Source organism: Lygodium microphyllum, chromosome 17, assembly GCF_053477565.2.
Source record: "Lygodium microphyllum isolate KBCC chromosome 17, Lygodium_microphyllum_v1.1.10, whole genome shotgun sequence".
In the NCBI taxonomy this organism is placed as follows: Eukaryota; Viridiplantae; Streptophyta; class Polypodiopsida; order Schizaeales; family Lygodiaceae; genus Lygodium; species Lygodium microphyllum.
The window spans coordinates 55,040,226-55,055,481 of record NC_141151.1 but is presented as its reverse complement, the minus strand read 5'-3'; the positions used below and the strand labels follow the sequence as shown (position 1 = coordinate 55,055,481).

The following is a 15,256-nucleotide window of genomic DNA, read 5'->3' as shown; positions in this document are numbered from 1 at the left end:
TCTCTATCTCTTTCTTAGATTCTGTTCGCTGCGCCGTGTAATATTTTACAAACATCAGTGGGATTGGTGCCCAATGTTGTTAGTGATCAGCCCAATGATGATGCTACTGAGTTGTGCAGAGCATGGGGCAAAATTAGGCATCACCATACATTAATCTTCTTTGATTATGGTGCACGAGCCAACTTCATCTCTACTGACATGGCAGCCCGTCTAGACATCAAAGAGGATGAGATGGGAGCCATGGGGGAAGTTGGAATGGCATGTAAGGGTCATGCAAAACCTGTCACACCACTCATTGGAAAGCTTCGGTTGCACATGCAGTGATATGTGGACAGTGAAGAGTTTTACATTGCTCCACTTGAGGATTGTGATGTGTTGCTTGGTATGCCATGGTACCACCGTATGCATACAGTGATTGATTCATATGCAAAAGAGATCACTATTCAACATAAGGGAAAGACACTCACACTTGATTTAAAGTTGAAAGGGAAATCTGTCCCTGTTGTATCTGTAGCTACTATTTCTAAAGTAATGAAAAATCATCTTTCAACGTATTTAGTTTTTGCTAAGGATAAGGATGATAGTGAGAATGTTGGGAATATGTCTAAATTAGAGAAGGATCGCATGTCACTTCTGAAAATGTATACTGATTGCTTCTCTCAGTCACTTCCAGTGCAGCTACCACCTGAAAGACCCGAAGATCATGGCATAGACCTTATCCCTGGAAGTAGCCCTCCTAATAAGCCACCCTATAGAGTTAGTGCAGCCCAACAAGAGGAGATTATGAGCCAGGTAAATGAGCTGTTAGAAAAAGGGCTGATTCAGCCCAGCTCATCTCCTATCTGTTCTCCATTGCTTTTGGTGCAGAAAAAGGATGGTTCATGGCGTATGTGCATTGACTATCGTGCTCTGAACAAGATCACGATAAAGAACGGCTTTCTGATCCCTCGGATCGATGATGTTATAGATAGATTGCAAGGGGCAGTAATATTCAGTCGTATAGATTTGAAAAGTGGGTATCATCAGATACACATTAGACCGAAGGATGTGCCTAAGACAACTTTTAGGACATCTTTTGGGTTATATGAATTTCTTGTCATGCCTTTTGGACTTACGAATGCTCCTACCACTTTTAATGGGATGATAGATCGCATCTTTCGGCCACATAGAGCATTTGTGGATACTTTTTTTTATGGCATGATTGTCTGTTCAAAGAATGAGACGGAGCATAGAAAGCACTTGGACATTGTTTTCAATGAGCTACGTAAGCATAGGCTAGTTATCAATGACAAGAAGAGTGAATTCTTTTTGCATGAAATCCACTTCTTGGGACATATTGTATCAGCTGATGGTATTCGTATGGATCCTGCTAAGGTTGAAGCAATACGTTCATGGCCAGCTTTGAAGAATGTTCATGAGATCCACAGCTTCTAGGGTTTATGTTCTTACTATAGGAAGTATATGTGCGGGTCTGCTGAAATTGCATCTCCATTGCATGCTTTGCAAAAGAAAGATGTGCCATTTAGATGGACAACAGTGAAAATTTCAGCATTTGAAAAGTTGAAGGAAAAGATGACTTCAGATCCTGTACTTGTGTTGCCTGATCTAAGGAAGTCATTTGTGGTTCAATGTGATGCATGTGGTAACAACATTGGGACTGTCCTTATGCAAGATGACCGAGTTGTGGCTTATGAGAGCCGAATTCTCCATGGTGTAAAGAGGAATTTACAGGTTTATAAGAAAGAGCTCTTGGATGTAATTCATGCACTGTCTATGTGGAAACATTATTTGTTGGGGGCTGATTTTACAATGCACACAGACCATCAGACTTTGAGGTACTTTCTGACGCAAACAAAGTTGTCAAAGAAGCATATGAGATGGGCAAATTTTCTCTCTATATTTCATTTTCAGATTGCACACATTGATGGTAAAAAGAATGTTGTGGCTAATGCACTGTCACGTAAGCCACAAATTTCAGCAGGCACTATGGTTTATCACACTGAGTTGGATGCCATGAAAGAGCAATATGCTGTTGATTCGGACTTTGCTAATGTTTATGATCAGCTTTGCAATGGCCAAAGGCATGAGCATTTTATGCTAAGAGATGGATTTTTGCTGATGCATGGACGACTGTGAGTCACAAAGCAGTTGAGGCCTAGAGTGATCATTGAAAGTCATGTCCCTCCGTATGCAAGGCACAGAGGTATTGATGCCACAGTCAAGGCAGTGGAGCATTTCTTTTATTGGCCAGCTTTGAGGCATGATGTAGAGCAGTATGTGAGGGCATGCATCATATGTCAGAAGGTAAAGCATGATAGGCAAAAGATGTTCGGGCTTGTTGCAGCCCTTGCCTATTCCAGATAGGCCTTAGCAGAGCATTGCTATGGACTTTATCTTTGCGCTTCCTAGGACACCTACAGGGAATGATGGGATATGGACTATTATTTGGAGATTTAGCAAACAAGCCCATTTCATTCCGGTGAGGAAGAAGATAAAGGCTGATCATATGGCACGATTATTTATGCAGCACATTTTCAAGTATCATGATATGTCTCGGTCGATCATCAGTAATCGAGACCCTCGAATGACCAATCTATTCTCGAAGGAGTTGTTTGAGAATATAGGTACCACACTGAAATTCTCATCATCCTTCCATCCGCAGACAGATGGTCAGTCTGAGAAAGCAAATTCCACAGTGTTGGATCTTTTGAGGTGCTATGTTTCAGACCACAAAACACAGTGGGAGCAGTATTTGCCATTGGTTGAGTTTGTATATAATAATACGGTGTATAGTTCTACTGGCAAGGCTCCATTTGAGGTGGTTGAGGGTGGCAAGAAGATTCCACCTATTTTGCACACTAAGGATAAGATCTTTGAGGTTGATCGCTTTGTGGAAAGCTTGGATGCAGCCTATGCAAAGATAAAGTATGCACTTCAAAGATCACAGGACAAGCAAAAGCGGGCAGCTGATCGCCATAGACGTGCTTTGCAGTTTGCAAAGGCGATTATGTATTGCTGCGTTTCGAAAAGGCAATGCTGAAAAAGATGAAGGGAAGAGAGAGGTTGTATCCGAAGTTAAGTATGAGATACTATGGGTCCTTTCAAGTGTTGGAAAAGGTCAGTAATGTTGTATATCGGCTGAGATTGCCTCCACATTGGCGGATACACAATGCCTTTCATGTCAGTTTGTTGAGACCTTTTCGTGGAGATGTGCCAGAAGATGTATCTGCTGAAATTCAGCCAGAGGTTGAGAAACTAGATGAGATTTCGGTACCCGAGCAGATTTCGGCACATAAGGAAAGGAAGGTTAGAGGTAAAGTTTCCAGAAGATATTTGGTGAAGTTTCAAAATTATTCACCAATGGATGCAAAATGGATGAAAGAGCATGACTTGGCAGACCATCCTCAATTGTTGCAACTTTATCTCGATGCCTTTCAGTTAGAGCGGACTTTGGATCCAGCTTACTCAGGTTCAGCACAGCGGGCGTCCAGAGCATTGCCTGATGCTCAAGGGGGAGGTAGCACTTCCACTCCACCAGTTTTGGACAGCTCTCATATGTAGTGGATCTCGGATGTATTCAATATGCATCCAAGGTACTGTGCTGACAGTATGTCGGCCATGAGGTCACTATTCGGTGTACTAGTCACTATGAGATACATGTATATGAGTATGGTTGTCACCGCGGCTCTAAGACTACACTTATGCATGAGTTTTCGGACCAGTTTGGCATGAGTTTTTGGACGATTTTGGCATGAGTTTTTGCCTCAATTTTGAGATCAATTTCTGATTGGTGTCAGCTCGGTTTTTGATCAGTTTGAGAATTGTTTATGATCACTTTGGGATCAGTTTTGCATCAGTTTCTGATCAGTTTTTTTTTTACCATCAGGTTGTGATCAGTTTGGAGTCACATTTGCAACCATTTGTGATCAATTCTCATATCAGTCCATGATCCATTTATGATCAGGTCATGCTCAGTTTTTAATAGTTTACAGCTGATTCCATGGACAGCCGCATGTAAACGAATGTCATTGACAATTCAGCCATAGTTTCGGCTTGGTTTATGCTTTACTATGGTTGTGTAGTCAGCACTGTTGAGAAACAAGAGTTTGGGATGCATCCAATGAGTTTTTGGCAACAGTTCTGGACTATTGTTGAGCTTTATGCTATGTTTATGCTGGCTGGAAATTTTCAGCAAATGGTGTGGGCATATGAGAAAGTTAGTCAGCAGTGGCCAATGTTGTGTTGACTATGATGCCTTGTGAAAATTCCAGTGTAGTATTGTTTTCTTTGACACATTACAGTGCAATCGAGGACAATTGCAAGGATTTCAAGGGGGTGGTTTGTCACGAGGACGTGAAAATTTAATGCTTTGCTTATGTTTAATTGACATTTGATTAAAGGATTAATCAAATGTGCAATTAAAAGATGCACATGTGTTGCACATGTGAGGTGCAAGCTACTTTCTCACAATTGAAGACCAAAGGACCCTGTGAAAAAGATGGGTATCAAAGGCAAAAGTTGTAACAAGTTACACTTGTTAGATTCTAGGTGAATTTTGGTGTCAGTTTGCCCCTAGGACCATTAATTGGCCATTAAGTGTCAGTGATGACACTAGAGACTAGGCATTAATTAATGGATTAATGCTTGTCCAATGGTCAATTAATGCATGGAACCACTTTGGGTTGCAAATGGCCTAGCCAATTAATTTTTGGATGGGCAAGGTCAATTTTCTGGGCATGGATTAAGGGCTGAATTAATTTTCAGAATTAATTAATTCTGAAAATTAATTAAATGACTGAAAATTGCTGAAAATGGATTAAGAAAGCTGCCACTTGGCAAAACTTTCCCATGCAAGTGGAGGAAAGGCTAAATAGGGCTGAAGGGAGAGGGAAATCTCGTTTTTTCATTTTGGAGCTGTTGGAAAGAGGTGTTGGACTGTTGCTACTAGCTTTTGGGGTCAATTCCCAGCCATTGGAGACCATTTTGGTGATGGAGATTGCATATTCTTGACCTTGGGAAGCTGACAATTGTTGCTGATGCACTTTCTCTTGAAGATCATAGTCTCTGATGCTCCTATTGTTATTGGTGCATCCGTTTGGGGCTGGTACAGCAGGGCAGCAACTGATTTTGATCAATTCTTCGTGACAAATCTCAAAATTTTCTCTCTACAGCATTTTCTCATCTCCTTCAGCCTAAGCACAGCCATTCTCAGCGATTCTCAGCCATTTTTGGTGGGCCAATCTGTAATTTCTGCAGTAAACCCTAATTCACATCAGAAATTAGGGTTTAGCAGCCACCTTGGGATCCAGGCCAAAGATTGAAAGCTCAAGGGACTGAAATCAGCAACTGATAATTGAAGATTATCAAGGGATTTCAAGAGCCAGCCCGTCCCAAAATTGATTTGGAGCAGCATTTGGCCAGCCAAGGGTCAAATTGGAGAAGAAGTCCTAGGTGAAACAAGGGGCAAATAACCCAAAAGGCTTGCTGGACATTTATGACAGCAATAGCAATTGGTTAGCAGGAGGAGATTGAAGAATCTCAAGTTGTACTCCTTCCAATTGAATGAAAGCTAAAGAAATACCGCAAGGGGTGCCAATTTTGGGGCCAAGAGGGTGTCTACTGTCCAAGAATGTTATGGTAAAGTGTGTATTTCATTTTATGTGCGTTTATTTATTACTGTAATTAACTCTTAAATCAGGTTATCATCACCCATTCCAAGAAGAAAAGCTGGTTTCATTGCAAACCAAATCGGGTCCCAAAAGATATGCACTGGTGTATTTATACATTGTATGAGACAGTGATAGGTAGAGTATAAGTGCCTAGAGACACAATATAATCAGTATCTAGCACGGTTGGTGTAAAGCAAGGTTGTCTGCTCTCTCCCTTGCTGTTTGGATTGTACATTGACAAGATTTCGGATTACATACAAAGATGGGGTGGTATGGAAGCAAGCTTGGCTAGGGTATTGATACCAGTTTTGTTATATGCAAACGATATTGTGCTCATTTGTCCAATAGCAACTCAAAGCCCATGAGAAAGTTGAGCATCCATATATCTCGGCCTCACTATGAAACCATCATGGAAAAGCTGCAAGAAGTGACCTTGGTATTGTGCCATCTTCATGCCAAATGGGAAAGGGGCCTTGATTGTATCCACTTTAGTGATGTGTGCTCTAATCACTCTATTCAACTCTGAATGGCTAAGACTCAAAGTGGGACAATCAAGGCTGTAATTGAACGGTGGCAATTTGTCTATAATCATGCCATGCAAGTCTAGCCACGTGCTCATATGTGCATACCAACACTGTCTATCTCCCTTTGCTACAAGTTGTCTTGGACTCCAGAGCTAGCCTAGGGTATCGATCTTTAGGAAGCTTCCATATCCTCTGGAGGAAGGTGATTGCCCAGAATAGTGCCTCCATTACCATGGGTGTTGCACCCAATTCTACTTGGATGATCTCTTGTGGTACTGAGGCTTTTGCCCTTATCATATGTGCTATCATTATGACCATTGGTCTCTCCATATATTCCCAGCCATCATAATGTTGTGCTTCAAGTCCTTTACAGTCCATGAGAGGCGCCTATCTAGTATGATAAAGGCTTGGGCCCCAAATGGCTGCTCCATAGAGTAATGTGGACATAACTAAAGTGTCAAAGAGCCACAATTTGGTATGGAGCTCTTGGAACTGTACGTGTGCACAATGTTGCTCTAGAGTGCCCAAAGCTACATATGCCCGTGCAAACCTAGCCTCTAAAGTCTCCTTCCATGAAAACTATGGCCCTTTGAAAGTGACCCCAAGGTATACATATTGTCTAACCATTTCCACAGACTGATCCTCATACATAAAGTGATGCTCTGAGCATGTCACCCAAACTGCTGTTAGCTGTCAACTCCCCTGCCATGTCAGCAGTGCCACGTAGCAGTTTTGCCACGTGGCCGCAGTCCGCTGTCCGACTGCAGTCGGCTGCATTAAATGCAGTCGATTTGCCTATTTTGGCATTTTTACGAGGCAATCTTTTCAGCCTTTTAAAGGCTGAGTTTCCAGTAGTTCTGATCACTTGTATCTGACAGATTACAGCCTGCTGGTGACAGAGACAGCACTCAGGCTGACGGAGATCGAGGTCCTCAAGGCAGAGACATACGCAGATATTTTCTTTGCACCTGTGTATAATTCTGCATTCTTATACAGCATTCTTCACTGCAGATTTCTGGCTTTCATTGTCTCTTTCTCTCTCTCTTCTCTCTCCGTTCACTCTTTGTCATGGTCATTCGATTCCGCATTGCTTCACTCTAACAACTGCCGAGGTGTTAAAGACCATAATTTTAGTCTTTCCAACATTAACCTTGAGGCCTTTCTCTTCACAAAACACATGCAATGCATCCAGATGTCGCTATAGCCCCTTGGGTGAATTGGAGATGAACACAATATCGTCTGCATATAACAAAATTGGTATCAATACCGCAGCCAAGCTGGTTCCCATTGCCTCTTTAAGGAGGGCTTTGGACCATTGAGACAGGTGATGGACTATGAGGACCAAAGATGTCTAGGCCTTTTCTTATTGGAGCTCCAACGGCGCAGAGCAACATTGTTACAAGATCGAAGGCAACCCCAACTACATCCACCCCTCCAAAGAGCAGTTACAAGCTTTTTTAGTACATCTGACGTCCTAGCCACTACCACCTTAGACACTACATCTACTAACAAGGGCCATCAAGGGACATCATTAGATGGCATCACAGTAGATAGAGCTACATCGTTATGTAGAGCACGATGCCCTAGGGTACCTACTTAGCAGTGTAGGCATGCTCATATGCGACACATTCGCTTAATGATTGCTCATTACAGACGAAGATTACCATGCCGAGTCAATAGGAGGTAGCTTGCAAAGTCTTGGTGGATTCCATACACTAAGAGGGAGATATTCTATACTCTTTTCAATTTTTCATTTTCCATTTTAATTTATCATGTAGACCTAGACATAATTCTGCTTTCTTCTCTGATGAGAGATGATGATACCAATTGTATTAGTTATGGACTCATAGGCCATTCTAGCCTTCTAGAGACATACCACCTATAGATACAACGGATACTACAGCGCCACCGGGGAGCCATACCCCGCCGCTTCAGCCTCTCCATTCTAGATAGGCCCATGCGGGATATCTTAAGATGACCACGCTCCATGAGCAGTTCCACACTGCACTTGCAATGCATCTAGATTGTATCAAGTCTGTATACCATTTTGTACCTACTCACCCAGTTCACCATAACACTAGATAGTAGCTTTACTGAGACTTGGAAAACTTCCCAGACATTTTGTATGTAGCCTTTTGGTCTCATAGGCCAACTTGGCCTTTTGTAGATGTTAATATAACTTTCTTTCTTTCTTCTTTCTCTCGTAATGGGGAGTTATATTCATCACATGAAAAGTACAAAAGTACAAGAATCACGGTAGGATAGCAGAAGAAATTGCCACATGCCAAGAAACCAAATCCTCACGAGGGACAAGATTAGTGTGCTACACAAGATCCAATTACCAATGAAGAACACCTTTTAGCCTAGCAAAATGACTTTGGACCCTAGAGGTGGAATCAAAGATGAAGCTATTCTAGGTGACCCACTCAACATCTAAGAAAATAAAAGCAATATCTTCATTTGTGGTTGTGCAAGAGTGGGATATTTGCCTTGCCATAGACCCAATTAGAGGGATGCACCAAAAGTCCCACCAGAGCTCTCCAAATGTCAAACAAGAGGGACCAAATCTTCCTGGCTAATGGACACAAAATTTGTGGCAGTAAGATCCCGTACTAGTAATACAAAAAAAAAAACAATTCCCATTAGAAATACAGCACCTTGAAAGAGCCAAGGCAAGCATTTCAAGCACGAGCTAGTAGACATATATAGCCACCACATAAATGAGTGGCTCACACAGTTTCAGCATAATGCCCCTCTAGGGACGCTCACCCCCCAAATCACCTCCATCCTCCACTCGGCTACTCTCCAAAGCTTTCCATACTCCACACACACTAGCAAATCCACCTAATTAGGCACCATACCTCAAAACTGAGGGTACGATGATGATTGTCAAGAGCTATACATACATATCTAGATTCAGACTAGATTAGGGACCATCACAGAGAGAAGCGCGTAGGCAAATGCAGACCTTGACTTTTCCTAAATGGCGAGCATATAAGGAGGCATAGTATTTGGATCTATAACATTTATTCATGAGCAAAGATGTAGCCATAGCATGGCAAAAATTGTGGGAGTCTCGTCACCCCACACCCATCAGTGACCTAAAGACATGGCACTCCTAATGAAGAGGGGCTATATGATGTACCACACCAGCCACCAATTCCCCACCCACCAAAAAGCCCCACCCTACCACACCCACCACCTTCACTCGTGATATGGTGAGGAGAGCGATCGAGCGTCTATAGCATGGACGATCAATGGATCACATAGACATACAAGGTGAGCACTTCATTTATGCAGTGCATATTTTAGCTCCTCTCCTTGCTTTTATGTTCAATAGGGCTCTAGCAGAGAGCTTCCCAGATGAATGGACCATGCATACCATCATGCCCATCCACAAGTCTATAGACCCACTAGATCCAGATAACTATAGAACCATCATGGTGGGCCACACATTGGCGAAGCTATATGGAGTAGTGATAGAGGCAAAGCTCAGTGCATATGCAAAGAGAGGGAGATTGAGAGCAGTAGGACAGGGGTTCTCCACACTTGACCATATCTTCACCTTGAGGAGCATGATTGAGCAGGCGAAAACGAGAAAGAAAAAACTTTATTGCTAATTTGTGGATATCCAAAAAGCCTTTGATACAATCCCACGAGATAGACTATTAAAAGGCTATAGACACTGGAGATCCCATTAGACATGATTTGGGGCAAATATGCACTATAGGAGAGGGTGGTAGGCCAAGTGAGATTCTAGGACTTTTAGACATGGTCTCAAGCACCATTGGAGTAAAGCAAGGATATCCCCTCTGCCCCATACTATTTGGTCTCTACATCAATGAGATAGAAGATCACATCACACAAGGAGGCGGCGATGGGGTGGAGATAGCAAGCATACTTGTCTCCATTATGCTTTATGCTGACAATATTGTTCTGGTCTCTAAATCACAGGAGGGTCTACAACAATATCTTCATGCCCTTCATAATTTTTGTGCACAGTTTGGATTGACAGTTAATCTTAGGAAAACCAAGATCTTAATCTTCCACACATCACCCCCAATGAGGAGGAGATCAATCTTCACTCTAGGAACCAGACAGGTGGAGGTTGTGGACTCATATGTCTACATAGGGATCACTTTCACTACATCAACTAGGAGATTCACCACAACACAAGCAGCCAAAGAGATATTCACACAAGTATACACATCATTGGCCATGATGGAGAGACAGTGCCACCATGCACACTTCCAAGACCCCCGCACATGAAGATGGCTATTTGACACATAGGTCACACCAGCCATGATGTATCGTGCACCTATTTGAACCTCAAGCCTGACTACATACCTATAGACACAAATCGAGATACCACAAATCATTATGCTCTCACGAATGATCCGTAGCAAACCATCAATACCACATGAGATTATTAGAGCCGAATTTATTGCACCCCCCATGATGATGGAGGCCCTCTTTTTAGACCACCAGCTTCATACACAGAGTACATGACATGCCTCTAGATAGACCACCTACGAGAGCCTTTGAGGCATCTAGGCAGCTAGCTCAGGCAAGATAGGAGACTTCATGGTATGCATAGATCGAGCGGTGGCTTACAGGATATGGAAACGATGTGGACCACCATCTCCCCGACTTTCAATATGATCCTAACTCCCCCTTTATACACCTCTCCCACACCACAGAGAGAAACTTGGTCGTGCAACAAGATCTCTACCAATTGTACATAGAGCACACACGACTATCACTCAAGCAGCCCCTTCCCCTCAAGATATCTTATTATAGAGACCACTTCATGAAGATTACCATGGATGGCTTCATTGAGAAACCTAGATACTTAGATGTATACATGCCACATGAGAGGCGGATAGCCATTGGCCAGCTTAGGATATCCTCCCACTAGCTCGAGATCAAGGCCGAGAGAATAGCCCATATCCCTAGAATGAGCGGATCTACAAATTACAGCACGGTCTGAGCTAGATACCCGGCACAATTTGGAGGAGACACCTTGTTCAGACTAGTTATGGAGTCCTCACACCAACACCACTTGTGCCAGTTTCTAGTTGAGATCCAAAGGCTCTATACATCACTACTACAAACTGGAACTACACAAATAGGGGGGCGCCAATCACAACTTACTAATTTCTTCCAGACGATGACCACACATGCGGCACCTATATAGAGAGGGGTGACAATCCAAAGAGCAAAGGAGATTAGAGCAGCACACCACTCGCAACTACAAAGGTACTAGACACAAATGATACATCAAAGAGAGATGAGGGAGATTCTCCAGTAACATGAGCAGCAGTTGACAAAGTTGAGGGCCCAAGCTAGATGCTACCCTCATACTATTTCATCCAAGATGTATGACATACTCTACCCACCGATCCTAATTGGGTGGAACTAGATATACGAGTGTCACTCAGCTACACAGCTAGACATGTACTATCTCATCCTCCCATTGTATCCCCACATGAGCACTATTTTTTCTTGTACACCACCTTAGCTTCTTTTACAGTATATCACTGACTATACTCCAGCACATCACATTTTGATGTCCAATGATGATCAACATTGTACATGATTTTGTCTCACAGGCCGATTTTGGCCTCAAAAGATGTTAATCAATCTCTCTCTCTCTCTCTCTCTCTCTCTCTCTCTCTCTCTCTCTCTCTCGCACAAAGGGTAATTGTATTAATTACCAAAAACACAAAATACGAGTAAACTATATGACTGACAACAAGAGTCACAATTTGACTACATGATTGACAATGAGACTCAGTGCCAAGAAAGCAAATCTTCCCTAGGAAGAATGTTAGCAAGTTGAATGATGCTAAACTACCAATTAAGAATCCCTCTTTGACGGGTAATGAGACTATGCACTCCAGAAGCAGGATAAAAAATGAACACATTAGTCCAAATATGCCAACATCCCCAGAAACACAAAGAGTGGAAAACAACCTTCACATGTGGCTGCACAGGATCGAAGATTTTGGCTTTCCAAAAACCCAGTCTCTTGGATGCATGGTGGGTCCAAGTTCCAACCACATGGTGCCAAGGCAAGAAAGGAAGTGATGGAAGAGAAGTCTCCTCGTTAGTAGTACAAAAGAACCAAGAGCCATTGGAAATATCATGTTTTGACAATGCAAAAGCAAGAGGAAGACCACTCAGCATTCTCCAAATAAACACTTTGTATTGGGAAGGGGTTTTGTTAAACCAGCCCATTATCACTGCAAATTTCCACCAAGCTTTGCCCTTGTAATACCTAGTGTGATTATCCTTCAGTGCCAACCAATCTTGAGCTTTGATAAGCAAATGATATATTTGATTCACAAATGCACAGGCTAACAACAATCACCCTTTGATTTTCCAATCCTGCCAAGGGCCATTGCAATTTAAGTGGGGAAAGGGCTGCAAAGCATGCAAGGAAGCTAAAATGATATCCCATAAGTAAGAATAGCCTTTGGGAGCACAAAAAACCCTTCAAACTGATCGAAATGACATCACAGTGGGGCACATTGTCAACAGAACATCAACAATAGTAATCATCCCAAGCCTTGTCATTCTCTTCAACATGACCCTCGCTTGTTGTATACCTTCACATGAAACAAGCCTTGAATTAGCCAGCAATTCAGCCTATACAAAATTAGCCTCCAAGCGAACAACATCTAGATGCCAATAAAACTTTGCAAGCACCACTTTCCAAGAATGGACCAAGTGAGTCAAAAACATGCAAGATTTGAGATGAGCAGGCTGATCAGCATTAATAACATGCCACCATGATGCCTATGATGGTATTATTAGTCTTGTTCCATGTACATAGTCTCATCACTTATGATTGTATCAGGTAGGACTTTTCTTTTATTTGTCTTTCATTTCCATTTATTGTTTTCTTCCAAATAATTATATCACGATATAGATGATTGTAACTCTTGGTCTCATAGGTCATTTTGGCCTTATGTAGACATTGATAAATCATTTCATTTCATTTCTCTCTCACCCCTTACCAATGAGCATTGACAGAATAAGAAGAGTAGAAAGAATGTCAAACAAAGAAAGGGAAAGAGCAATCAAAAGCAACAGCAGCAAATGAGTGACTGAAGAATCGGAATAGGAGATGATCGTGAGAAGTAAGCCAGTCAGCAACTCAAAAAATCATGAAAACATATTAACAAACCTCCTTTCTGCCATCATCTAGCTGTTTGAGCCTTGGTATGTAACTGTGGTAAGAGAGAGTACTGAGATGAAAAATAAGTAGTTGAGGAAGCAGGAAGAGGAAGAGAAGGGGGAAAAAAAGAAAACCTTGCCAATGAGCATTGACAGCATAAGAAGAGTAGAAAGAATGTCAAAAAAAGAAAAGAGAAGTGCAATCAAAATCAACAGCAGAAAATGAGCAACTGAAGAGTAGTAGGAGAGAAGCATGGAAAGTAAGCCAGTCAACAACTCAAAAATCATGAAAATGTGTCAATAAACATCCTTTATGTCATCATCGAGCCATTTGAGCCTTGGCATAATCAGGTTGAAAGCAATACGAATGTGTCTAACCAGATAAAAATTACTATTAAAAGGAAGAGTTTCATATCTGGTCCAGCACTGAAATATCACTCAGCCCAGCTAGGTATGAGATAGAGTTTTACCATAATTGGAGAGACAAACTCATTGAAATGGTAGGTCACTTCAATAGGCTTGAGCTTCTCAAAATAGAGCTTCTTCAGTCCATCAGCAAGAGACCTCACGCTTTTTGAAGGCCCAAACTATACAATCCCAACAATATAATGTCATCAAAAGATACTTAAAATATAAACATGAAAGCATCAGATTATCAAACAATCCTCAAATGCCAAGAGAGTAACTTCAGTTACAGGAGAAAACTTTCTTACTACCAAGATAAAGCCAATGGATTATTTATTACCATCCATGCACTTTATTGTCTCCACCAAGTTCATAGAAGAATCCTTTTTTTACTACCGAGATAAACCAAGGGCTGATTTCCTACCAGCCATCCACTTCATTATCAAGATAAGACCAAGATCTTATTTTCTACCATCCATGCAAATCACTGCCATTCATTATCTTCACCAAGATCAAGTTTCCTTGATTGTTACTACCTTGTGCTTACATAGCAATTTATCCTCTTCTGCAGCATTTCCCTTCCTCCCTCATTTGCACTCCTAGCAGTAAAGATTGCCCTTACCTACATCACAATCAAATTTCATTAAAGTAGCTTTACCTACTACTCACCCTGTCCAATGATTTCAGACAACAATCAGTATTTTGTAAGGTCTGCACCAGGTTTGCTGATGGGCTGGCATAGTTCATACATCATGATGTCTTTTTTTCTATAGTATGCGCTGATATAAACCTTGCCTAGCATCTAGAAAACAAATGCTATTGCTATGCTATGCTAAAGTGAACGATGCCTAGCTTCTAACAAACAAATACTATTGCTATACTAGAAGCAGGCCAAAACATTTAAGAGGAAGCATTAGTGGTCAAGAGGGACTGTATCTTCTAAAGTGAACCTTGCCTAGCTTTTAGCAAACAAATGCTATAGCTATGATGGAAGCTAGACATATTAGGCAACCAGCTCTGTGTTTTTCTAAAGAAACTGGTTGCTCTGGAATATTTATCACGTGAGGAAAATGCACCATTCATCTTGTTTATTGCTCTGTTGCCTGTGAAACCTTGCCCAGGGGCAATCATACACAATCAGCCATGTGTTCCTTTTCACTCTCTCTGTGGCTCATCGTTTGACACAAATTTTGACAACAAAATTTCATAACGATATCCTGATTGTAGCCTGTCACCTTTAGTCATATAAATTGTAACTTTGTCTCTCTAAAATGATTTATGAAGTCAAGCAAAAAATATTTTTTTTCTAAAAGTTTTCAAATCTTTAGTTTTTAACATTGTTTTGATAGTACAAACCTTTTGGTAAATGATAGTTATGTATTCCTTTAGTTTACAAATGTGGAAGTCCTCAATGAGAGGATATCTGGCAATATACTACAATCAGAAACAAACACTATTTGTTGATCATTTATAGAG

The 15,256-nt window shown here is 41.6% G+C and overlaps 1 protein-coding gene and 1 pseudogene across 6 annotated transcripts in view; one reads left to right on the top strand and one right to left on the bottom strand.

Annotated features, from left to right (window-relative positions):
* The window catches only part of LOC148021902 (EH domain-containing protein 1-like), a 109,032-nt gene that overhangs the window by 35,006 nt on the left and 58,770 nt on the right, over window positions 1-15,256 (bottom strand). For 2 of the 6 annotated variants that reach the window (XM_087697415.1, XM_087697414.1), the window contains exons 2-3: window positions 14,328-14,402; window positions 13,846-13,962 (exon numbers count right to left, since the gene is read on the bottom strand). In XM_087697415.1, the coding sequence (XP_087553541.1) occupies window positions 13,846-13,962; window positions 14,328-14,402 (192 nt within the window). Of the gene's footprint in view, window positions 1-13,845; window positions 13,963-14,120; window positions 14,154-14,316; window positions 14,403-15,256 lie in introns of those variants that run through there. The other 4 variants (XM_087697420.1, XM_087697418.1, XM_087697417.1 and 1 more) reach the window with 3 other exon arrangements.
* Window positions 9,897-11,183, top strand: LOC148021903 (uncharacterized; annotated as a pseudogene).